The sequence below is a fragment of the Symphalangus syndactylus genome, chromosome 14 (genome assembly GCF_028878055.3).
Source record: "Symphalangus syndactylus isolate Jambi chromosome 14, NHGRI_mSymSyn1-v2.1_pri, whole genome shotgun sequence".
In the NCBI taxonomy this organism is placed as follows: domain Eukaryota; kingdom Metazoa; phylum Chordata; class Mammalia; order Primates; family Hylobatidae; genus Symphalangus; species Symphalangus syndactylus.
The window spans coordinates 17398242-17422254 of record NC_072436.2 but is presented as its reverse complement, the minus strand read 5'-3'; the positions used below and the strand labels follow the sequence as shown (position 1 = coordinate 17422254).

The following is a 24013-nucleotide window of genomic DNA, read 5'->3' as shown; positions in this document are numbered from 1 at the left end:
TCGAGTGGCTTATGCAGCTGTGAACACTGAGGGCCAGGCCCAGTCCATGTTCACCCTGGCCCTCCCCATGCCATCCCTCCCTGCCTCCTTCCTGAGTTGTATCCTGCATTGCAATCCTGCATACACATTCTTTATCTCTTTCTATAGATGCTAAGCCTTGAGAGGCAGTCACATTCAGAAGCAAATCCTGACAAGACATCTGGGCCTGTGCCCTGCACACAGTACTTTCTAAATTCACTCAATGCCAGCATTCACCACTTCCCTATGGAGCACCTACTGTGGGCCAGGTAGGCTCTGGGGTAGGCACTGAAGGAAGACCTAATGCCTACCCTCTTAGAGCTTCCAGTCTGGTCAGAGAGACAGGAACAAGTAAATCAACCCACAAGCAAACGTTTGGTGATGTCTATGACAACTGTGGAAAAGTATGGAATGAGGTTCTTCAGGAGAGGAATAGCAGGAGGACCTACTTCAGACTGGGAGATAGGTGAGGCTTTTCTTAAGCTGAGTAGGTATTCCCTAGGGGTGTATATGGGAATGGGAGGGGAAGTATGTGAAGGCTCAGAGGTAGGAGAGAAGGGGTTCACAGAGGAAATAAAAGAAGGCCAGTGGGACAGTGCCATGGATTTGTTCAGTGGATGGATGGATGTTCGGATGGATGGAGGGATGGAAGGCTGTATGGGTGAATGGGTGGATGGAGGAAAAAATGGAAGAATAGACGGAGGGATGGGTGGATGAATGGAGGAAAGGCAGAGGAATGGATGGTTGTATGTACGTACATTTGTATAGCGGTATGGCTGTAGTATGTATATATGCTTACATGTATGTATGTTTGGATGGTGGGATGGATGGTCGTGTTTGCATGTATGCCTGTATGTTTATATGGTGGGATGGATGGTTTTATGTAGCTATGTTTGTATGCATGTACATGTTTGTATGGTGGGATGGATGGTTGTATGGTTACACGTATGCATGTATTATTGGTGGGATGGTTACATATGCATGCATGTTTACATGCATGTATGCACATGTCATGGGATAATAGTTGCATGTATGTATGCATGTATGTTTCTATGACGTGACAGATGGTTGCTTATGTGCATATTTACATGGATGTGTGCATGTATGGTGGGATGGATGGTTGTTTATACACGTTTGCATGCATGCATGTATGTTTGGTGGGATGTATAGTTGTACGTTTACATATATGTGTACATGTATAGTGGGATGGTTGTATGTATGTACAAGAGTCTATGATGGGATAGATGGTTGTATGTATGTACATTTACATGTATGTACGTTTGTATGGTGGGATGCATGGTTGTATGTTTATGTGCATGTGTGCATATGTAGTGGAATGGATGGTTGTATGTATGCATGTACACGTTTTATGGTGGAATAGATGGTTGTATGCATGTATGTTTACATGTATGAATATATTTATGGTGGATGTCCATATATGGATGCATTTGGTGGGATGGTTTATATATATATATATATGGTGAGATGGGTGGTTGTGTGTATGCATGTTTACATATATGTGCCTGTATGGTGGGACAAATGTATCTACATGTTTGCATGCATGCATGTATGTATGTGTGGTGGAAGGACTGTTATATGTATGCATATACATAAGTTTGTATAGTGAGGTGGATGGAAGCAGGTAGGGCACAGCTGGCCTTGGTCCAGGTTCTGCAGTTGCCCCTTTCCTCCACTTCTCCACTCCAAGATCTTCCCACCTCACTGTGGCTGTCAGGCTCAAGGCCCTCACAGTCTCCCCATTGTACTTTGTCAAATGTGCTTCTTGGATCTGCCCAGGGAGTTCCTTGTTGAGTAGGCCATGGGTGAATGTATTTATACACACATATGTGTGTGTGTATGCCCCACCCACACAGCCATGTATGCACTGAACCACAGCAGCGAGCGGCTGCTAAGAGGGGGTCTGTTCAGCCAGACGGTGCAGGAGGGCAGGCTAGAGGCAAGAAGGGAGGGTGGAGACAATGACAGTGATAACGGAGGCTGAGGCCCCAGGATTCCCTGGGAAAGCTCATTCACACTAAGGCAAAAACTGTTCAGGGCTTGCCGCACTGACTCCCCAAGGTACCTGCTTGCTAATATGCCGTGTTATGCCCTGCAGGGCTGATTCAACATTCCCAAGAAATTCCCCCAAGAGCAAAGAAGTGCAGGCCTGGGGCACAGTCGAAGGTGCTAAAAATTATTCCTGATGTCTTTGTCATGTCTTAAAAGGCCTTGTAAAGTGTGCATTCCACTTCAGAATATATTTCTTGCTTTTATGTGTTTATTTTAAAAACATTTTAAAATCATGAAATATGTCATGCATACAAAAGAGCAAATATAATTATATGTATAATTTAAAGAAGAATAAAATAAACACTCCTGCACCTACCGCCCAGCTGAAGGCCTAGAACACTAACAATACCTTTCCCCTACCCCGGATCTCCCCTGCTCCCCCGTACCAGGTGATTTCTCTCCTGAATATTGAGGCCATGTGCCTTTGCTTTCCTTTCACGTTTCCTTACCTAGAGATGCAACCTTACACAATCTGTGGTCAATGCATTCTGTTTTTAAACATTTTACACCTGGGATTATCCTGTATATAGTCTTCTGTGATTTGCATCTTTGTGCAACATTTTTTAGGGGGGCTCCATCCTGGTCCTTGCCCTTCATTGAGTCGTTTTCACGGCTGGATGGAATTCCGTGGATCATACTTCATTTGTTTTTGGTGCTTTGCTGTCCCGCCAAGAGCAGCCTCACACATGGCTAAGAGAATCTCTAAGGTATGTGCCTAGAAATGGAACTGTGGGTTGTGGGGTTATACACACATTCATTTTACTAATAACGTTTGCATAAACCCCAGTTGGTATCAATTCACCAACTTGATGCCAGCAGCCATGTGAGTTTCCACCAGCACTTGGTGTTGTTAGACTGTGGTCTCTGCCAACCTGGTGGGCATGGAACGGTACTTTGTTGTGGTTTTATGTGTTGTTTATCATGCAAACAAAGCTGTTCACTTCAGATCACTTTATGCCTCTGCCCTGGACCACCCATGTCTTCTCTCTCATTCTGAGTAGCATCCTGATATGGTTTGGATTTGTGTCCCCACCCAAATCTCACCTTGAATTGTAGTAATCCCCATGTGTCAAGGGCAGGACCAGACGGAGATAATTGAATCATGGGGGTGGTTCCCCCATACTGTTCTCGTGATAGTGAGTGAGTTCTCACGAGGTTAGATGATTTTATGAGTGGAAATTCCCCTGCACAAGCCCTCTTGCCTGCCACCATGTAAGATGTGGTTTTGCTCCTCATTCGCCATGATAGTGAGGCCTCTCTAGCCATGTGGAACTGTGAGTCAATTAAACCTCTTTCCTTATAAATTACCCAGTTTGGGGTATGTCTTTATCAGCAGCTTGAGAACAGACTAATACACAGCCAAAGCACTGACCACAGCTTAGAATGCCGGGATCTGTCCCCAAGGTCTCACCTTCCAGCCTCACCATCTTCCACTTTCTGCTTCCCACTCCACTTCAGCTACCTGGCCTCAGACACCCACATCCACCTCAGGGCCTTTGCACCTGCTGTCTGACCTGGAATGATCTCCTCCTCTGTCTACATGGTTTACCCCCCACAACCTTCCTTTGAGACTCCACTCCATGTCACCCCCTCCCAATGGCCACCCTCCACCATCATATGAAATAAGACCCCTGCCCCATCCTCCAAACCTCTCATCCAGCTTCATCTCTCCTTAGAACACTTTAGTTTTTGTCATGGGCCTTATCTATAACCTATATATTACATATTCACCTTTTAACTTTTGTTTCTCTTGCTACTTTCTTCGAGGGCAGAGACGTGTGTCTTGGTTTTGTCTCTCGTTGTGTCCCTACTGCCTGGAACAGTGCTTGGCATATGGGGGTGTGCAGCAATCATTGTTTCCTGAGTGATTTGAATACTCAGGTAACATGAGTGCCCCAGAAAGACACAATGATGTTATCAGGAACTGTCACCTGGCCCCTGAGCATCCTGCATTCCATACCCACACCTCAGATTGAAAATGAAGAGAAACAGACCTATGGGTGGCATTTTGGGATTACCCTTAGCCCACGTGACAGCGGGCTCGTTCCCCTCCAATTGTCTTTTGCAGGAGTGGCTGCCAAGCTGCCTGGTAGGAAGGAAGCTGGCCAGCCTCCCAGGATGGGGCAGGCGCTCTGTCCTGCTGTGGGTGGGTGGGTGTGTGGGTTTGGTGCTGGAGTGGACGGTTTCAAGTCTGAGTCCCACAAATGAGGGCTGGGGGAAGGGGTCAGGAGGTCTCGCCCAGGTGAGGAGAACACAGAGGTGCCCTCAGGACCTGGATGTGGTGAAACGCTGATTCGAGGTCCTTTGCCACCTCCGGAAGGCTCTCCCAACCCTCTCAGCCATTCATCCCACATGCTGAATGCTGGAAATTTATGGTGACTTAAAAAACACAAAGAAGAGACTCCGAGTGGGGACAGGAAGGGGCTGGGGAGGGGGGAAGATGTTTTATTGACTTCCCCTTAATTGCTGTAATTAAAAACATGTAAAGAATCCTTTTTTAACGACTTTGCCATTATCATTAGTTGTTAGCACAGCTGCCTTATTAATTTCTCATTAGAACCCAATTCACAGTCCTCGTTGGGAAGGGGGCTGGGTGCCAGGGGTTGGCCGGCCTGGCTCCATGATCAGAGAACTGACTGCTTAGGGCCCCAGGACAAGCCCTTGTCACCCCAGGAGGCAGGAACAGCCAAGGAGGGGAGGGGCATTTGGGAAAAGTGACCATACCCCACCCCCTCTCAGAACTGTGTGCCATCTGCATGTGTGTGTAAGGAGACAGACGGATTGGCAGACAGGCAGCTGCAGCAGGCCTGAAGCGCAGAATCCTGGGAGGGCCCCAGACTGCGGTAGGGAGAGGGGACTGAAGTGCTGAGGGTGAAAGATTTAAGGAGGCACCCACTCTTGGGGTCATGCAAATACGAGGTGAGCACTTGAGAATGAGCACGTCCTTAAATTGGGCACCCTCAGTGCCTGGTTTGCCTCAGCCTAGTCCAGCCCTGGAGAGGAGGAGTAGAGAGGGTGGCTAGGCATGTACCTACCTGGGTAGACAAATTCAAGAAGGCTGTTTCTTCCAGGACACCTTTCCTGGCTGACCTAAAGTCTATTTCTCCCTGAGTGCCGTCCAGTCTGGGAACCCATTGCAATGGTTTGTGTGCGTTGATTCGTTAATCCTTTCAACCACTCAGGTAAGTAGGTACTCATGGTAGCATCCTTTTTTACACAATGAAAACCAAAGGCACAGAGAAGTAACTTGCCTAAGGTCACTTCTGGGAGGTGAGTCGGGATTTAAACCCAGGGCTCGCAGCTGGGGCCATGGCTACACTCTGCCAGGAGGAAGAAGGTAGATGGTGGAACTGCCAGCTGTGGAACTGGAACTGTGGGTTATTCTGCAACCTCTCTGAGCCCCAGTTTGCCCCTTATGTTCCTCAAACGATTTGCCTCCTAACCTCTCAGAACTGTCCTGGGAGCCCACAGAAGAAAGACATTCACACAATGGCACAGCAGGATGGATTGTTCCGGAGGTTCTGAGGAACCCCCCTTAGGCTCTGCATCTTTGGGGGCTCTGGGCTTCTTTGGGGGATGGTTCTTTCTAGGCTGGGCCCCATGGGTCATGACCCTGAAGGTCACTTTAACCTTATTAACATCAGAACTGAAATGGATCTCATTTTACAGATGGGAAAACTGAGGCCCAGAGAGGGGAAGGGAGGTGCTCAAAGTCCCAAGCTAGTCAGTGCCTCGGTTGGGGCTAAAACCCACACTTTCAGACCTCCATCCCCAAGACATGCCATTATTTCAGGCACAAGGGCCGTGCCTGGCACACAGAAGAACCCTGGAGCTCTGTATAGGTACTTTTCATCTCACACTGCTGAGAGCAAGGAAAACGATGTGATTGGTAGAATCTACCCCACCCCACCCACTGGCACTAGACATTCACCCTAGGTGGGAGACCACGTGCGTTTGCAGAGCTGTTTGGACATGGATTATTACAGCCCGGGGCTGTCCCTGATTCTGTCTGAACTCTGACCCCAGCAGCTCACCCTCACCCTCCTCCCACACACCCAATTTTGATTTTTCTCTTCTCGTCCTCAAGCAGCAGAGTGGGGCTGTTTTGCAATCAGGCAGTCATGGGTTCAAATCCCAGTTTTTCCTAACTGTGTGACTTAGACAAGGTGTGTCACCCGGCCGAGCCTCGGTTTCCTCATCTGTAACATGGAGATGGGGACTTGTACTCTGCAGGCTGGGACAAGAACCACTGTGTCCTTCCCAGCACAGTGACCCTCAGGACGAGCACTGCTGTGAGCGAGAATGGTTTTGCCAAGTGCTGTGTTTCCCTAGGCCCAGAATCCCAGGGAAGTGGGGCTGGGACAGAGGATTCTTCAGCGTCTACAGCTAGAGAGGGAGGGCCCCTGGGATGAGGCCAGTGTGTCCAGCAAGGGCATGAATGGGGGAGGTGTGCTTCTCTCCTTCCCATCCTGGCTGGGTGAAACCTTCCTTAGCTTGTCAGGAAATGCATTCTTCTCAAGGGCCGGAAGGACTTCCTAGGGCTTCTCTAACTTCCTGGCTTTAGGGCCCAAAGGGCTGTGGACTGTGGTTCCCACTTTACGACATTATGGAGGAAACAGCTTCACACCTGCAAAGCCGTGTGCAGTAGCAGATGCAGCTTCCCAGTGCTGGTTTCAGGGAGCTGCAGCCGGTGGACAGGGGGAGGTTAACCTGGGTCTCTCTCTCTGCTCCTCCTTCGGCCACTCCAAGGTGTCCCATTCCTTTGCCAGGGGCCTTACCCATATGTGCACAGCTTAGCGGCACAGCATGGCCCTGGTAGAACGCAGTGACATCCATGGTCTTAACCATGTCTGGGGGCACCTGGAGCTCTGGGGCTTTGAGGGGGCTGCTGGAACAGGGCAGGAATCCCACTGTGAGAGGTAGTGGAGGGGCAGGGCTGGGCTGGCAGTATGACACCGGGGAAGGTGCCAGCCTGCTGCATTTTGCTGGGACAGCATTTACTTAAGGCTATTCTGCTCTGTGGCCTGCTTCTCTATTTCCTTGAAGTGATAATATAGAGTATTAATTGCAGCAGTCACTCCCACTGATGCAGGGTGCACTGTGTGGGAGCTGGCTGTGCGCTTTGGCACATATGGGCTCAAGAAATCCTTCCGATGAGCCTAGGAGGTCGATATTATTAATACATTTTATGGATGAAGAACCTGAGATGGGGTGAGGCTCAGAGAGGTCCAGTCACTTCCCCGGGGTCACATAGCAATCCAGGACAGAGCAAGGATGTAAATGTGGTCTGTCTGACTCCAAAGTCCACTCTTTTTATTTTATTTTATTTATTTATTTTTGAGACAGAGTCTCGCTCTGTCACCCAGGCTGGAGTGCAGTGGCGTGATCTCAGCTCACTGCAACCTCCGCCTCCCAGGTTCAAGCGATTCTCGTGCCTCAGCCTCCCAAGTAGTGGACTACAGGCACGTGCCACCATGACTGGCTAATTTTTTTTTTAATTTTTTTTTATTTTTAGTAGAGATGGGGTTTCACCATGTTAGCCAGGATGGTCTCAATCTCCTGACCTTGTGATCCACCTGCCTTGGCTTCTCAAAGTGCTGGGATTACAGGTGTGAGCCACCGCGCCCAGCCTTATTTTTATTTATTTATTTATTTTGAGATGGAGTCTCACTCTTTCACCCAGGCTGGAGTGCAGTGGCATGATCTTGTCTCACTGCAACCTCTGCCTTCTGGGTTCATGCGATTCTCCTGCTTCAGCCTCCCGAGTAGCTGGGATTAAAGGTGCACACCACCATGCCTGGCTAATTTTTGTATTCTTAGTAGAGATGGGGTTTCACCATGTTGGCCAGGCTGGTCTTGAACTCCTGACCTCCTGATCTGCCCGCCTTGGCCTCCTAAAGTGCCAGGATTATAGGCGTGAAGCCACCACACCTGGCCAGTCCACTGTTTTTTATTAAGCCACATTGCCTGTCATGGTGATGAGCCCCCAGCCTGCCAACACTGTAAGGCACTACCTGCAAAGCCCTTTCACTGTCACCCTGGAGCTCAGCAACTTCCTGGATCTCAGAAGCTCCCTCTTGAGCCAGGCCCCTATATGTCACTGCCACTGAGGGTCATCACTGCCAGCATCACCCAGGGTGGTCCAGGGCGCTTGGACCTTTGCCCATGATCAGTGCACCTTGCTTGCTCACCCTGCAGATGGGCATGGTTACACCCCTCCCCCAGTGGGAAGGCAGAAGGACACCTGTGGGTCTCGGGGAAGGGACCACATACGTGTCTGGCCTGGTGTGAAGGGAGTTCCCCCCACCCTGGGTTTGTGTGTATGTGGGAAGGAGTTTGCATAAGGAGGGGGGTCAAGGAGCTGAGTCTGGGCTCAGGGATTCCTATCACAGCCATGAAGAGAAGCATTTCAGCCACAGAAACACTGACCTCCCTTCCTTTTTCCTTTTGATTGGCAGGGCCAACCCCCAGGGAGGCTGTGTCATTTCATCTGGGGGGCTCTCAACTCCAGAAAGTTTCTACTGTCTCCTATGAGCCAAGGGCTTGGAACTTAACACCTACCCCACAGCCTGGACTAAATGGCATACTGGATGGCATTTGCGACTGTGTGTGTGCGCGTGCACACACACACACACACACACAGGTTCTGGCCCACACACAGGTAAACAGAGGCAGATTACTCCAGACATGCACATCTGAACACATAACCAATACATGTATGTGCACATACTTGCATACTCGAATGCACACACATGGTTACATGCAATGCAAGGGCACACATTTGCACCGACTCACACTCATGCTTACAACACACATGTTCTCTCAAATACACAGGTGAGAGGCAGACTGGCAACAGAAACATATACCCAAGCACACATGCATGCATGCATACATGCAAACACACACACACACAAATATCCATGTGCACACACCCGCACATATACACACTCATTCTCTCCCAGACACATGTGAACAAAAAGGCTGACCAACCCGGACACGGACATTTGCACACATCCATGCACACACATTGGCACACACTCGTGCACACACACATGCAGTCTCTCTGGAGGCTCAGCCCCACCTTCCCCCTGCCTCCTGGACTCTCAGCACTGCCTAAGCAAAGCTCCCAGGGAGCCCTCCAGTCGCTGACAGCTGCCTGAGATCCATCACTTTAATTCAGGGCTTTTTCTGCTCCTTGGAGTAGGTTGAGTTGCCGTTAGTGCTGATTTATGGGGACAATCCATCCTCCACTTTTGATTATGGTTGTTTTCCGTAATTATCATAAACACTCTGCCTCACTTGAGATTTTCTTTTAGATTTCTCTCCTGCACTTCTCTTTAAGTAGCAAGCTCTCTCCTCTGCTAATTTAGAAGCATGCCCCCATGTGCTCTAGATGAGAGGGTGCCTTAAAAAAAATTCAGGCCTCTTTAAGGATTGCCACTCTCTCATGTCCCACAGTACAACTTGGGACTTCTTTTCCTAAGAAAACCTAGAATGAAACAGCCCATAATGAGCCTCATTTCTAGAAGACAGCAAATATTTGAGGAAGCGGGGACAGGGCTGGGAAGGCGACATTGAGTCTTGGGGGAAGAGTGTTGGTTGGTACTCTAGGACCCTGGCCCCTGAGATGCCCTAGGGTTCTTCTGAAGCTGTCTTCCCTTTCTCTTCGGAGGGAGATCCTCTGGAATTGGCAGTACTGGGGAGAAGGCTGTTACCCACAAAGGCTTGGTGAGGGCCTCCCACTTCACTCTCTGCCCCCCAGCCTTTCTGGGAACCCTGATTCTTTCCTCATTCTCCCCTTCCCCTTGGAGTTTCAGCACTCACCATGAGGCACCTCCCAGCACCCCCAGAAGATCACGGAGACCCCCAGGCTATTACCACTCCGGGGTTGAGCGAGTTGGAGGACAGAAAATGAAAGTCATACTGGGCGCGGTGGCTCACACCTGTAATCCTAGCACTTTGGGAGGCTGAGGTGGGCAGATCACTTGAGGTCAGGAGTTGGAGACCAGCCTGGCCAACATGGTGAAACCCTATCTCTACTAAAAATACAAAAAATTGGCTGAGTGTGGTGGCACACGCCTGTAATCCCAGCTACTTGGGAGGCTGAAGCAGGAGAATCACTTGAACCCGGAAGCAGAGGTTGCAGTGAGCCAAGACTGCACCACTGCACTTCAGCCTGGATGACAGAGCGAGACTCCAACTCAAAACAAAAACAAAAACAAAATAAAAGTCATGAAGGCCCTGGGAAGTCTGCTGAGAAGAGGGTTGTAGCTGGAGAGGCTCAGAGTGGCCGTTCTGAAGATGCCCCTTCCCAGGTGTGACGTGGACCACAGAGGAGGCACTCGAAGCAGATGCAAAGCCCTTTTTTGAAACACAAATCAGCTGGTCCCATTTAAAGGACACAGTCGAGGCCACCCTTGTCTAAAATGAATGAAAAGCACCAGAGAGCTCTTGGCTCTCGGACATGTCATCGGGTCACAGGGTCAGCAGATATGCATGAGACTTACAGCTGTGTAACCTTGAAGAGGGCCTGCTACCTCTCTGGGCCTTGGTTCTACCAACTGTAAAATGAGGTCACTGGCTGGAAGGGGCACTATGGGCACTCAGTGGGTGTTGATGGCCACGACGGGATCTGGCTCTGCCCAGGACGTGGCTGGTGGGTGCCACCCTGGCACGACAGTTGCCCCCCTGCCCCTGGGTCCCCATTGTACTCACAGGCCACCTGGACCTCGGTTTGCCGCTGCAGCAGGGCCCCCATTCGGTTCCGCACAATGCAACGGTAGAAGCCAGCGTGGGTGCGGTCCAGGCTGGTGATCATGTATCTACGGGACAGATGAGACAGCCAGTGAGCAAGTCAGGCAGCTGCAGGGGTACAGAGGTCAGATTGGGCTCAGAAGTCAGAGGTCGCCAGGTCACCCTCTTTGGAATAAGAGTACCAGGGAATTCTTGACTCCCTGGCCATGTCATAGGATCACACGAAGGTCTTTATCAATAAATAGGAGGGTTTCTTCCATAGCCAATGAGGCCTTTGCTCAGCTGCCTGGGAATTAGCATGCACTTCTCTAAGCAGGGAAGGTGCTGCACCCAAATCCTTGATCCTGACCCTAGAGCTGTGTCAGCTCTGATGGAAGCAGCTGTTCTCCCTGACCTGTGACTCACATGACTGAGAAAGGTGGGGGCATTTTTTTTTGTCCTTGCACAGGACTGTGCTATGGATATTAGTTGAAATGGATGGAGGTGACAGAGACAGGGAAATTTACATGTTCTCCCAAATGCTCAGTATCATTCCTTCCTTAAAATTACAGACAGCCCCTGATATGGTTCGGCTCTGTGTCCCCGCCCAAATCTCATGTTGTAGCTCCCATAATTCCAGGTGTTGTGGGAGGAACCAGGTGGGAGATAATTGAATCATGGGAGTGGGTCTTTCCATGCTGTTCTCGTGATAGTGAGTAAGTCTCACATGATCTGATTGTTTTATAAGGGGGAGTTTCCCCACACAAGTCCTCTCTCTTTGCCTTCTGCCATCCATGTAAGATGTGACTTGCTCCTCCTTGCCTTCTACTATAATCGAGAGGCTTCCCCAGCCACATGGAACTGTGAGTCCATTAAATTCTTTCTTTTGTAAACTGCCCAGTCTCAGGTATGTCTTTATCAGCAGCATGGAAACGGACTAATAATACAGCTGCACTGCAGCTTTTGGGCTGGCGGGGTTGGGCAGAGCCTTCTGAACCAGACAGGCTAGTGTTCCGTGGGCTCTGGGGACAGGATGCGGGACTTCAGGCTGGCCCCTTGAAAGCTCACTCCAGAAACACTCATTACCCGCAGAGCAGCAGACTCTGGCATTGGGGGGCAGGTGGCTGGGAGCAGGTGTATGTACACTCACCTGTCTGAGAGGCAAGGAGGAGGCAGGTCAGTGACAGGAGCTTCTGACAGTGGGACAGGAGTGGATGGAGGGGACCAGGGACCAGGGGCTAGTTCTCCTGGTTCACCCTTGGTGGTCACCTTTCCCATCCCTAGGCAATGGTCCCACAGGACCCTCAGAGGAAGAAGGGATGTCCTAGGACGCCTCTCCCCAATTCATGGGTATCCTAGGGTTTGCCCAGCTGACCTGGTGGACAAGTTCCTTGACGCCTGCCTCTAGGGTATCTCTAGGTGTGCCAACCCTGGGATGCAGCAGCCTTATTCCTGGAAGATGCCAGTTTTGTTTTATTAATACATGAGATCTGGCTAGGGCCTGTCAACATCATCATCTTCCCAAGAATGAAACAACAACCACCCCTTCCGGAGCACCATCTCTGCATCAGACACCGTATTAAGTACTTTTCATACATTTCTTCATTTCACACAGCAGTTCCCAGCCTATTGAATATCATGAACCAGTAACACTTAAAAAAGTGGGACCAACATGAGACTGTGAACTTCTTCCTTTGCCAAGATTATTAAAACCAACCAACCAGAAAGCAAACAGACAAATAATCAGGCAACAACAACAAAAACACTTAAAAAGGGATAATATTAAAAAGTGCCAGGGAGAAAAATAAATAGAAATGGTCAGCATTTAATTTAAAAAGGACATTTCTGAGATGACAAAAAACTCCTAATTTCAGCATAAAGGCATTTTTAAAACTTTTTCTCCTTCTTTATATTAAAAAAAAAAGTTTTTGAAAAAAGAGAGGGGGGTCTTTATGTTTCTCAGGCTGTTCCTGAATTCCTGGGCTCAAGCGATCCTCCCACCTCTGCCTCCCAAAGTGCTAGGATTACAGGCGTAAGCCACAGCACCCAGCCAATATTTAATGAATTTTTAAACTTAAATTTTACACAAAGCCCACTACCCTAGCCTGACTTTTATGAGGACAGTTGCAAACTGTCATCGGTCAGCATTTGAGAGCCTGTGATTTAATCTCCACACTAACCCTACTAGCACCTTCCTTCTAGAGGTGGGGAAGTTGAGGCTCAGAAATATCTTGTCAGTAACCTGTAAGTTTCACACATTGTAAGAGGCAAAGTCCAACAGAGCCTTTCAGACTCCAAGCCTGGCTGTGAAGCTGAGGTCACATCCCAAGGGCCCCAGCCTCCATCCTGGGTCAGTGCAGGCCTGACTCACAACTGGCCACGTGCCAAGTTCGCTCTGGCTCTGCAGCATTTTCCAGAACCTTCTGGCTGCCCAAGCCCCTTATCTCTGCCACCGGCTGCAGCTCTTATCTGTCTCTTGCTACTGTGCACAGCGTGATGGCGGGGAGAGAGCAGTGCCCAAGCTCTGGCAAATCTCTCTTCCTCCTTTCACCTCATCTTCAAATCCACCCTCAGCCCTCTCTCCTGCTTGCTTGCCCTCTCTCCTGAGGTGAGGGGAGGCCACTGTGGGGGAACTGTCTGGGTCTCTAAAGTGATGGGGTGACCCTAGAGAGGAGATAGAAGAAGAGATGGGTTGGAAAAGCTCTCTGCCTTTGGAAATGGAATCAGATATTATTAAAAAGCACCAGAGAGAGGAAAAGAAATAGAAATGGCTGATAAACTCATGAAAAGATGCTCAACTTCTGTCATAGTGAGAGAAATTCAAATCAAGACGACAAGACCATGTTTGCCTAGCAGATCGTCAAAGATTTTCAGGTGTGGTCAAACCCAGTGTTGGCAGGAGTGGGGGGGAGGGGAAGTTATACCCGCAGGACTGTTAGTGGTACTGGAAATTGGTCCAGCCTTTGGGAAAAAGTCTCTGAAAATTAGAATATGCCAGCTTTTTGACTCAGAGGTTGTGCTCCTGGGAGCTGGCCTTTTATTTATTTATTTATTTATTTTGAGACGGAGTCTCACTCTTTTGCCCAGGCTGAAGTGCAGTGGCATGATCTTGGCTCAATGCAACCTCCACCCACCAGGTTCAAGCAATTCTCCTGCCTCAGCCTCCCAAGCAGCTGGGATTACAGGCACCTGCCACCACGCCTGGCTAATTTTTTTTTTTTTTTTTTTTTTTTTTTGAGACAGAGTCTCGCTCTGTTGCCCGGGCTGGAGTGCAGTGGCGCAATCTCGGCTCACTGCAAGCTCTGCCTCCCGGGTTCACGCCATTCTCCTGCCTCAGCCTCCGAGTAGCTGGGACTACAGGCGCCCGCCACCGCGCCCGGCTAATTTTTTTGTATTTTTTAGTAGAGACGGGGTTTCACCGTGGTCTCGATCTCCTGACCTCGTGATCCGCCCGCCTCGGCCTCCCAAAGTGCTGGGATTACAAGCGTGAGCCACCGCGCCCGGCCCACTAATTTTTGTATTTTTAGTAGAGATGGGGTTTCACCATGTTGGCCAGGCTGGTCTCGAACTCCTGACCTCAGGTGATCCACCCACCTCGGCCTCCTAAAGTGTTGGGATTACAGGCGTGAGCCACCGCTCCCAGCGAGCTGGCCTTTTAGATACACTAGCAACTATGTGACAAAAAATGTGCAAGGATGTTCACTGTAGCATTTGCTTGCCATCGCAGAGACAAACAAACAAAAGCTGGAAGCAAACTAAATGTCCATCAAAATGGAATTGGATCAATAAATGATACAGCAGCCACAGAATGAACACATGTATGAGAGGAGGTAGGAAGGTGTCCAAGACACACAGAGCATGGAAAGAAAGTAAGAGCTGGGGAGGAGGGGAAGGTTTGCAAATAAAAGCACGCGATAGCAAGATGCTAAACAATCTCATAGTTGACTGTTAGGGACAAGAATGATAACATATTCTTATCGGTTGCTGTTCATTGATACAGGCTACCAAACCCTTAATGTTTTACATCATACAAACTGGTCCAATAAAAATCCCCGCACTTCTGGAGACCGAGGTGGGCAGATCACTTGAGGTCAGGAGTTCAACACCAGCATGGCGAAACCCCGTTTCTACTAAAAATACAAAAATTAGCCGGGTGTGGTGGTGCACGTCTGTAGTCCCAGCTGTTTGGGATGTTGAGGCAGGAGAATTGCTTGAATCCAGGAGGCGGAGGTTGCAGTGAGCTGAGATTGCACCACTGCACTCCAGCCTGGGCGACAAAGACTCTGTCTCAAAAAAAAACCAATAATAATTTAAGTTTGTTGCAAAAATGCAAACAAACAAAAAAAAGAGTAAAGAATAGTGTGATGACATGATACTATTTGCTATGATGCCATTTGGGTAAACTGAAACAGTATATATATATTTCTGTGTATTATATGTATACAAATACACAAGCACAAACACACACACTTATAACCACACAAACACACTGGGATAGGCATAAAGTTTTTTCAAGATGGATACTCCAGAATGTGTTATCACCCTTTTGGGAGAGATACCCAGGAGAGGGAGGGAGGAAACTTCTATTTTTTGATTTTATGTCTTTCTATGCCATCAGAATTTTCTTTATCGTATGCATATATTGCTTTTATTTTAAAAATAAAATAAAAAGATGCACATTGTGCACATAATTTAAGCATACATTATAAAAAAGGCACCAGGGGCTCATTGGATCTGGATTTGTTTGCTGATGTCAGTGAAGTGTGGTGAAATTTAAACTTTAATAAAAGCCCATTTCTTTATTTTTATTTTTTAGAGACAGGGTCTCATTTTGTCACCCAGGCTGGAGGGCAATGGCGAGATCCTAGCTCACTGTAACTTCAAACTCCTGGGTTTAAGTGATCCTCCTGCCTCAACCTTCCAAGTAGCGAGGACTATGTCTATTTGCTACTTGGAAGGTTGAGGTCCAAGTTAGGGTCTAATTAGGGCCACGAGGACAGCCCATGGGCTGCTGGCCCCTCCCCTCCCCCAGGTCGCCCTCTGTCCCCCTCTGCAGTTGAGGGCAGGTACTCCCTGCCCCAGCAGTGCGGGTACAACCTCTCTCCCGCTCCTCCGCCTCCGTCTCTTTGGGCTGTCTCTTTGGTGCTCCCTGCCTGGGAGACCTATTTCTGGCTTGTAGGCAACATTATTTAAAGTAACAGTTCCACCCACTGCCTTTCCTACCAGGGAAACCCACTTCACTCCACCCAAATTGCAGCTCGCATCTCCCTGCCTCCCAGGCGGGTGGAAGAGGCATTTGGCCAGCTTCTCGGTTTGCGAGTCCAGTGCACTGTAAGCATCTCCGATAATGACAGTAACAGCACTCATTATCCCCAACGCGCTCCCTCCTGGGCCACCAAGACACACTCAGCCCACAGCTCTGCCTGTCCCACTCACCCGTAGCTGCCAGCCCAGCAGGAAACTGGCTGAGTCCAGCCCCATCCAGGTCACCCCGGGGGTGGGGGGTGGATGAAATGGCTCCTGGAGGAGCAGCAGGGCCTGAGCTGAAGGGTCCACACCCGATCCACTCAAGAAGAAGTGCAGTGTTGGAGAAGGCACCAGGACCTCCACCTCAGGGGAGACTTACACTTGACTTTCACTTCTGTTCTTTCTTAGATGTGTGGCCCAGGCAAGTTATGGGACCTTGCAAGCCTCAGTTTCCCTGTCTGTAAAATGGGAATAATGATGGCCATCTTTGATGTGAGCATCCAGAGAGGCCGTGGATACAAATGCCTGCACAAATGCTTGCCAAGTGAGGGGGCAAATGTAAGAGTCATTGGCGGGGAGGCTCAGAGAGGAGGACTAAGAGGGTGAGGCAGGGGTCCTCCCCCTAGAGTGGGGATCCTCTAGGGGCTTCAGCCAAGCACTAGGGGAGCACGGAGTTCCCTGCCTGGCACATTCCTCGGCTTCTGACACCCCAGCCTCCTATTCACCTCCATGTGCCTCCCCGAGGTGGAAGAGTAGGAACCTGGCTCCTCCAGGGATGAGGAACAGTGACGGTGGCTGGGTGACCTGCAACCTCACTCTCTGTTCAGCAAGGAAGAGCTGCTGGGTTGTGGCCTCTGGGAGCTAGTGCACACCTGGATTCACCCACCCCTAGCTCCTTTCGAAGGACCGCTCTTTATTTATTTGTTATAGGAAATATATTCACAATTCAAAACTCAAAGAAAAGAAAAAGTACACAGCAAAACGTCTCTCCCACCCTTGTCCCCCAGCTGCCCTGTCATCCTGATCCCCAACACACACAGGGAGGAAACGACTGTCATTAGTTTCCTGAGTGTCTTTTCAGAACTTCTTTATGCAAATGCAAGCAAATACGCATTTAGAATCCCTCCCTATTATAAACAGGAGACATGGCCCCCTGTACGCACTGTTCTGCTCCTTGCTTTGTGCAAGTGACAATATGTCTCAAAAATCTTTCCATAGCTGTGCGTGGAGCTTCCTCGGGCTTTTTGACAGCTGCAGAGTATTGAGGAATCTTCTGGGTGGAGGAAGATTTGCTTTCTCCCAGTTCAATGGTCAAAAGCAGCAGGCAGTGGAGAGAGCACCTCAGGGGCTGGGCGTGGGGCTGGGGGCAGAAAGAGGGCAGTGAAGGGAGATATGCCAAGAATCCACACCCGTTCTCGTCATCCCCATCACAGATTGTCCTGATTTTAATCCGGCAGGACCCTGCGGCTCAGTCCACTCTTCGAAGATGAAGAGATGAGCTCAGGGTGGAGGGCGCAAGACAACAGTGGGAGGAAGAGCCAGGACAGATAATTGGATTTTTAGCGACAAGAGAGAAGCAGGGGGGAAAATAACTGCCTAACAAATGTGGCATCTTCTCCAGCACACGAGGAAACACACAATGCCCTTTTTGGTTCGAGTCCTTGAGTGTCACAGTTGATATTTAAAATGATTCTTACTCGCATTAAATAAGATATTTCAATTCCACGAAGCTGTCAGGAGCTGATGCGGACACCAGAAATAATAGGCACACTCTCCTTGTATTGTCCTCGTTAATAAATCAGACGCCTGGAGATGCACGCGGTGATGCTCCCATGGAGGAAGGGGGTGTGTGTGAGTGCACATGTGCACACTTGTGCACATACATGGAGCACACTCATGCATACCCACCCATGGTACAATGCACATTCATACATGCCGTGTTGTGCACACACATGCAAACTCATGCAATCCACCTCCCTGCAAACTCATACATGACTGTGCACATACACTTGTGCACACACATGTTTGGATAAGGCCTCCCCTCCTCAAGTGAACTGTGCTCAGGTAGAGAAGGCAGGTGGGTCATCATGTCCACTAGGGGGTCAGGGGATCATGTGTGCCTGCTGCCTGCAGGTGTCACCCCAGATGTCTGGGGCCAACACAGGTTCCAGGGACAGCAGTGGGCCACTGAGCTTGGGAACCCAGATTTCCTTGCCTCTCCCCATGGACTTTTGGGCAGCAGGCAGGAGAGGCAGCAAGTGCTGAGCGTGTGCATGTCCGTGCGTGCGCATGCGTGTGTGTGTGTGTGTGTGTGTGTGCGCGCGCGCGCGTGTGTGTCCTCAGATACCTGTGAGCATACACTGGGCCTGTTCCTGCAGCAGGAAGACTTAGGTGGTGCTCGAGGACCTGGCCACTGGACTGGTGGCCTGCTAGAAAAAGACTGACTATATTTGTGGGTTTGCTTTTGCAAAGACTCTTCAGGAAATCAGGCAAAACTCTGTCCAGGGCGATCAAAAGGGAAAAGAACATGTACCAGGTAATAAATAATAACAATATACCATTATGCAATTAACAAAATAACTTATTATAATAAATGTCACTGTTCTAAGGACTTTATATTTTTTAATCACATTGCTGTAATTTTATTTTATTTTTTAGGTTTTATTTTTGTTTTTGAGACAGAGTCTCGCTCTGTCGCCCAGCCTGGAGTGCAATGGCACAATCTCGGCTCACTGCAACCTCCGTCTCCTGGGTTCAAGCAATTCTCCTGCCTCAGCCTCCAAAGTAGCTGGGATTACAGGCACCTGCCACCATGCCCAGCTAATGTTTAGTATTTTTTAGTAGAGATGGGGTTTTGCCATGTTGGCCAGGCTGATCTTGAACTCCTGACCTCAGGTGATCCACCTCCCTTGGCCTCCCAAAGTGCTGGGATTACAGGCGTGAGCCACCGTACCTGACCTAAGTTTTATTTTCTTTATCATCACCCAGGTATTAAGCCTAGTACCCAATAGTTATTTTTTTCTGCTCCTCTCCCTCTAGGACTTTAACATATCCACTCATCTGATTCTCACAGTACTGCAGACGCAGTGCTAACATAAACCTCGGTTCACAGATGAGAAAAACGGGGCCCAGAGAGAGAAAGTAACTTACCCCAGGCCACACAGCTAAGTAAGTAGAATGCTGGGACAGTCTAGCACATTGACAGTATGAACCTCAATGGGATATGTATCCGATGGCTTGGGGTCTCTCATTCCTGGGGTAAGAAGAGGGCAGTTTGGCGGTTTACCTCCTCCTGCTTCACATAGACACAGGCAGAGTATTTCTGGGTAGGGCCTAAATTTTGATCTGGGCCATGTTAATCAAAAATTGTTGCTAAGTGCTGGCCAGTCTAGTACACTGGAGGCCCAGGAAGAAGGAGCTGAATGGCTTGGGCAGCCCCTTTAGTGGGTCTTTTGATTGTGGAAGGAGAGGCTCAGGCACAGAAAGGGTTGAGGCAAACAGAGCGCAACTGTTCAGTATGATCAAGTGGCTGTAATGTTGAATTTCCCTTCTGGTAGCAGCCCTAAGGATCTGCTGGGGGTGAGTGGGGGTGAAAATGAGAGACAGAGACAAAGAGAGAGAGAGAGAGAGAGAGAGTCAGAGAGACAGACAGGGAGATCTAGGGAGAGAGACAGGGAGGCTGAGATGGAGAGAGACACACAGAGAAACAGAGTCAGAGAAAGAGACAAAGAGAGACAGAGGACAGAGACAGAGAGGTAAAGCCCTCTCCCCATGTAGGACACAGCCAGAGGCTGGGCAGTGGGAGCAGGCTGGCCGGGGAGGGTAATGTCAGCTGCACCCCGTGGTGAGGACTGGCAGGGCACCTCAGGAACAGCGATGTCTGTTTTTCTATTTTAAGCAGTTTCCGTCCTGTGCTGTAATTCCCCTCCCACATCTTCAGTGAGAGTCGGTGACAGGCACAGCCTGTTCTGTGGATGGTGCTTGGGGAAGGATGCTGTGCTCCTGGCTAGGGGGCTAGGGGGCCGCCATTTGAAGTCGGGGCAGCAGCCTCAGGAGGGGAAGGGTTAGGGGAAGATCCAGAATTGGTTCTGGAGCAGGCACTGGGGAGGGGACAGGCAAGCCTAGGTGAGCTGAGCACGGGGTTCCAGAATCCTTGGAAGGTGGGGGAGGGCCTTGACTTGTCCCCTCCCAGAGGACAGACACTGGGATAGGGAAGGATTCTGTGTCCCTCGGAGGAGGGGAGACTCGGGCAGTCTGTTCCCCTGCCTTCTGGGGAACCACAGGGTGGAGGGGGGGTACCCGCAGTGGACAGAACAGGGAGGAACCCCTGACTCTGACGTGATAGTTAATTTTAGGTGTCAACTTGACTGGGCCGAGGGATGCCTGCCCAGACAGCTGGTAAAGGATGGTCTGGGCGTGTCTGCGAGGGTGTTTCTAGAAGAGATCAGTATTTGGATCAGCAGATGGAGTAAAGAAGAGAGAGACAGGGAGACAGAGACAGAGAAACAGAGACAGAGAAAGACAAAAAGACAGGGGACAGAGACAAAAAGACAGGGGACAGAGACAGAGTGGTGAAAGCCCTCTCCCCTCGCAGGACATAGCCAGAGCCCTCATCAACGCGGGAGGGAACCATCCAATCCACTGACGGCTCGGATGGCACAAAAAGGCGGAGGAAGGAGGAATGTGCTGTCTTGGGAGGAGACGCCCATCTTCTCCTGCCCTTGGACACCAGGGCTCCTGGTTCCCGGCCTGCGGACTCTAGGACTTAACACCCATGGGCTCTCGGTTTCCAGGCCTTTGGGCCCAGACTGAATTACAGCACTGGCTTTCTTGGGTCTCCAGCTTGCAGGCGGCAGTTGGTGTTCTTGGCTGGCCTCCATAACCGCATGGGCCAAGTCCCATAACGAACCTCATGCATCTGTCTCTCTCCCATTGGTTCTGCTTCTCTGCAGAACCCCGACTAATACACCGACTGTAGAATATGGGAGATAGGCCGTGTGTGGTGGCTCATGCCTGTAATCCCAGCACTTTGGGAGGCTGAGGCAGGAGGATCACCTGAAGTCAGGAGTTCAAGACCAGCCTGGCCAGTAGAGGTAAAACCCCACCTCTACTACAAATACAAAAATTAGTGGGGCATGGTGGCATGTGCCTGTAATCCTAGCTACTCAAGAGGCTGAGGCAGGAGGATCTCTTGAACCAGGGAGTCGGAGGTTGCAGTGAGCCAAGATCACATCACTGTGCTCTGGTCTGCATGACAAGACTCCATCTCAAAAAAAAAAAAAAAAAAAAAAAAAAGAAGAAGAAGAAAGTCTATCTCCTATTGGTTCTGGTTCCTCGTAGGGCTGAGCAGGGCTGGATACAGATGTGCCTTAAGGCGGCTGCTCAGCTGAGGCACAACCTGGGGCTTGCACAAGCACCTGCTGCCAGGTGGTTTGCTTCATAAGGGGAGGAGACGTCTCAGGGCCTGCCTGCCACCACCAAGCCTCCCCCACTTTGCCAGAAGAGCCCATGAGGTTCTGATTGATCCCCCGGCCCTGCGGTCAATGAGAGGATGGCGGTGTTATCGAGCTGGGGGCCGCTATCACGGTGACAGCTCTGGCTTGCGATGGCTGGGGGAAGGCATCTGTCGGCCCTGGGACCTTCTGGGCCAATTAAGTGCTCTCAATGAACAAGGATAAGGACTTCATTAAACTGTGATCCATCAGCCCAGTGGTCCCCACAGAGGTCTGGCTGGATGAGAAAGCAAAGGAGAGAGCTGAGGGAGCCGTCGAGGTGAGATGAGGGCAGGACAGGGCTGGGAGCCCAAGACGGCTACTCCTCCTGGGTGAGCGGGACTCCCACTGCTTGAGAAAATAAGCAGGGATCCCTCCCTAAATAACAACCACAGTAGCAGCATCGGGTTGTGAGCCAAACACTTGACACACGCTATCTGGTTCATTCCCAGGTCAACTACAGGGGAAGGGACTCCTCTTCCCATTTTACAGCCAGGGGACCTGGGCTCAAAGAGGTTGAGCATGTGGCCTGAAGTCACCCAGCTAGAAGGCACCAAAGTGAGATTCCCTTTCAGGCCCATGTGACCCCATCCATGTTCCTGCCCTATAACCAACCCCCCTGACCTGTCCTGGGGCCCTCGGGACTGCTCTGGAGTAGGTCTTCTCTGCTTGTTTTTGCTTCTCATGCCAGAAAGAAATTCCTCTGGGGGTGCTGCCCAGACCTTGCCTTGATGCAGGAGCTGTGTCTGAGCCCAGCTGGGAGAGAGCCACTGCATAGATGGGAGGAGAGTAGGGCGACCCGCGGACATCTCTGCACCATGAACAGCGACACAAGACAGAACTTTTTTTTTTTTTTTTTTTTTTTTAAGGTGAAGTCTCATCCTGTTGCTTAGGCTAAAGTGCAGTGGCACGACCTCGGCTCACTGCAGCCTCCCTGGTTCAAGCAATTCTCCTGCCTCAGCCTCCCGAGTAGCTGGGACTACAGACATGTGCACCACCACACCTGGCTAATCTTTGCATATATATATATATATATATATATATTTTTTTTTTAGTAGAGTTGGGGTTTCACCATGTTGGTCAGGCTGCACTCAAACTCCTGGCCTCAAGTGATCCACCTGTCTCGGCCTCCCAAAGTGCTGGGATTACAGGCATGAGCCACCGTGCCCAGCCAGACAGAACGTTTTATTACTAGGAGCAGAAAGGAATGAAAAACCACAGAAGACAAGCCCTGTCCAGGGTATAAGGAGTTAAAACTCAGGTTTCAGTTTAAATGGCTGGGAAAAAAGAAATGCTGAGATTTGGGGGAGGCGGTGTGGTTATTTTGTTTTATTTTTTAAAAAACAAGAAAACAGAAAAGCAAAATGAGAGAAGCATCTCCTCTCACCTCGATTACAATTGTGCTTTAGAATTTCCTCACCGCTCCCTGCTCCTCTGGCTCGGGGAGGAAAGCCTCGCCATCCAGCTCCCACTCCCGGGGTTGGGGAGGACTCCTTTGTCCCGGGCTCTTGGCACCCAGCTGAAATTCTTTATGATTCTTTTCATGCCAAGGTGGATCAGAAAGAAACCAAATTAAAACAAGCTGATAAAGAGGCTGCATGGAAACCAGGTTTCAGGGAACCAAGGGGCTGGGTCTCTGTGGCCTAATCATGGTGGGCAGCCAGAGCAGCCCCATGGATCCACTTTTCCAGGCTCACTCCAGCCTCCCAGGTGTGCAGGGGAGACTCAATTACTTCTCAGACTGGGAGAAGAGGCCTCCTAATAAGACCTGCTGAATGCACAGTGGTGCTAGCTGAGGAGCCTCTTCCCTCACAGCGAGTGGGTTCCCTGATGCGAGAGGCCCTACTTGTTTGGGGAAAGCAGGGCACTGGGGCATCCAGGGGCATATTTGTTTCTCAGGGCTGCTGTAACAAAGCACCATGGCCTGGGTGCCTTAAAACAACAGAAATTTCTTCTTCCACAGCCCTGGCTGCCAGGAGTCTGAGTCAAGCTCAGCAGCACCATGCCCTGCATGAAGGCTCCCAGGGAGAATCCTTCCTGCCTCCTTCAGCCCTGGGGGCCCCAGGTGTTCCTTGGCTTGCAGCCACATCACTCCAATCTCTGCCTCTGCCTTCACTTGGTGTTCTCTTCTCTGGGTTTCTCTCCTCCCCTACTTTTCTTTCTTAATAGAGATGGGATCTCACTATGTTGTCCAGGCTGGTCTTGAACTCCTGGGCTCAAATGATCCACTTTCTTTGGCCTCCCAAAGTGCCGGGATTACAGCCATGAGCCACTGTGCCTGGCCTCTCCTGTCTTCTTAAAAGGACCCCATCATATTGGATTTAGGGACCACCTTAGTCTAGTATGACCTCAGCTGAACTAATTACCTCTGCAATGACCTTATTTCCAAATAAGGTCACACTCTGAGGCACTAGGGGTTAGGACATCAACATATAGAGGATAAGTTGGAGGAT

The 24013-nt window shown here is 50.0% G+C and overlaps 1 protein-coding gene across 2 annotated transcripts in view; it reads right to left on the bottom strand.

Moving 5' to 3' along the window:
• The window catches only part of SDK2 (sidekick cell adhesion molecule 2), a 306801-nt gene that overhangs the window by 123905 nt on the left and 158883 nt on the right, over positions 1-24013 (bottom strand). For both annotated transcript variants that reach the window (XM_055242380.2, XM_055242381.2), the window contains exon 3: positions 10804-10910. In XM_055242380.2, coding sequence (XP_055098355.1) covers positions 10804-10910 — 107 coding nt within the window. The remainder of the gene's footprint in view (positions 1-10803; positions 10911-24013) is intronic.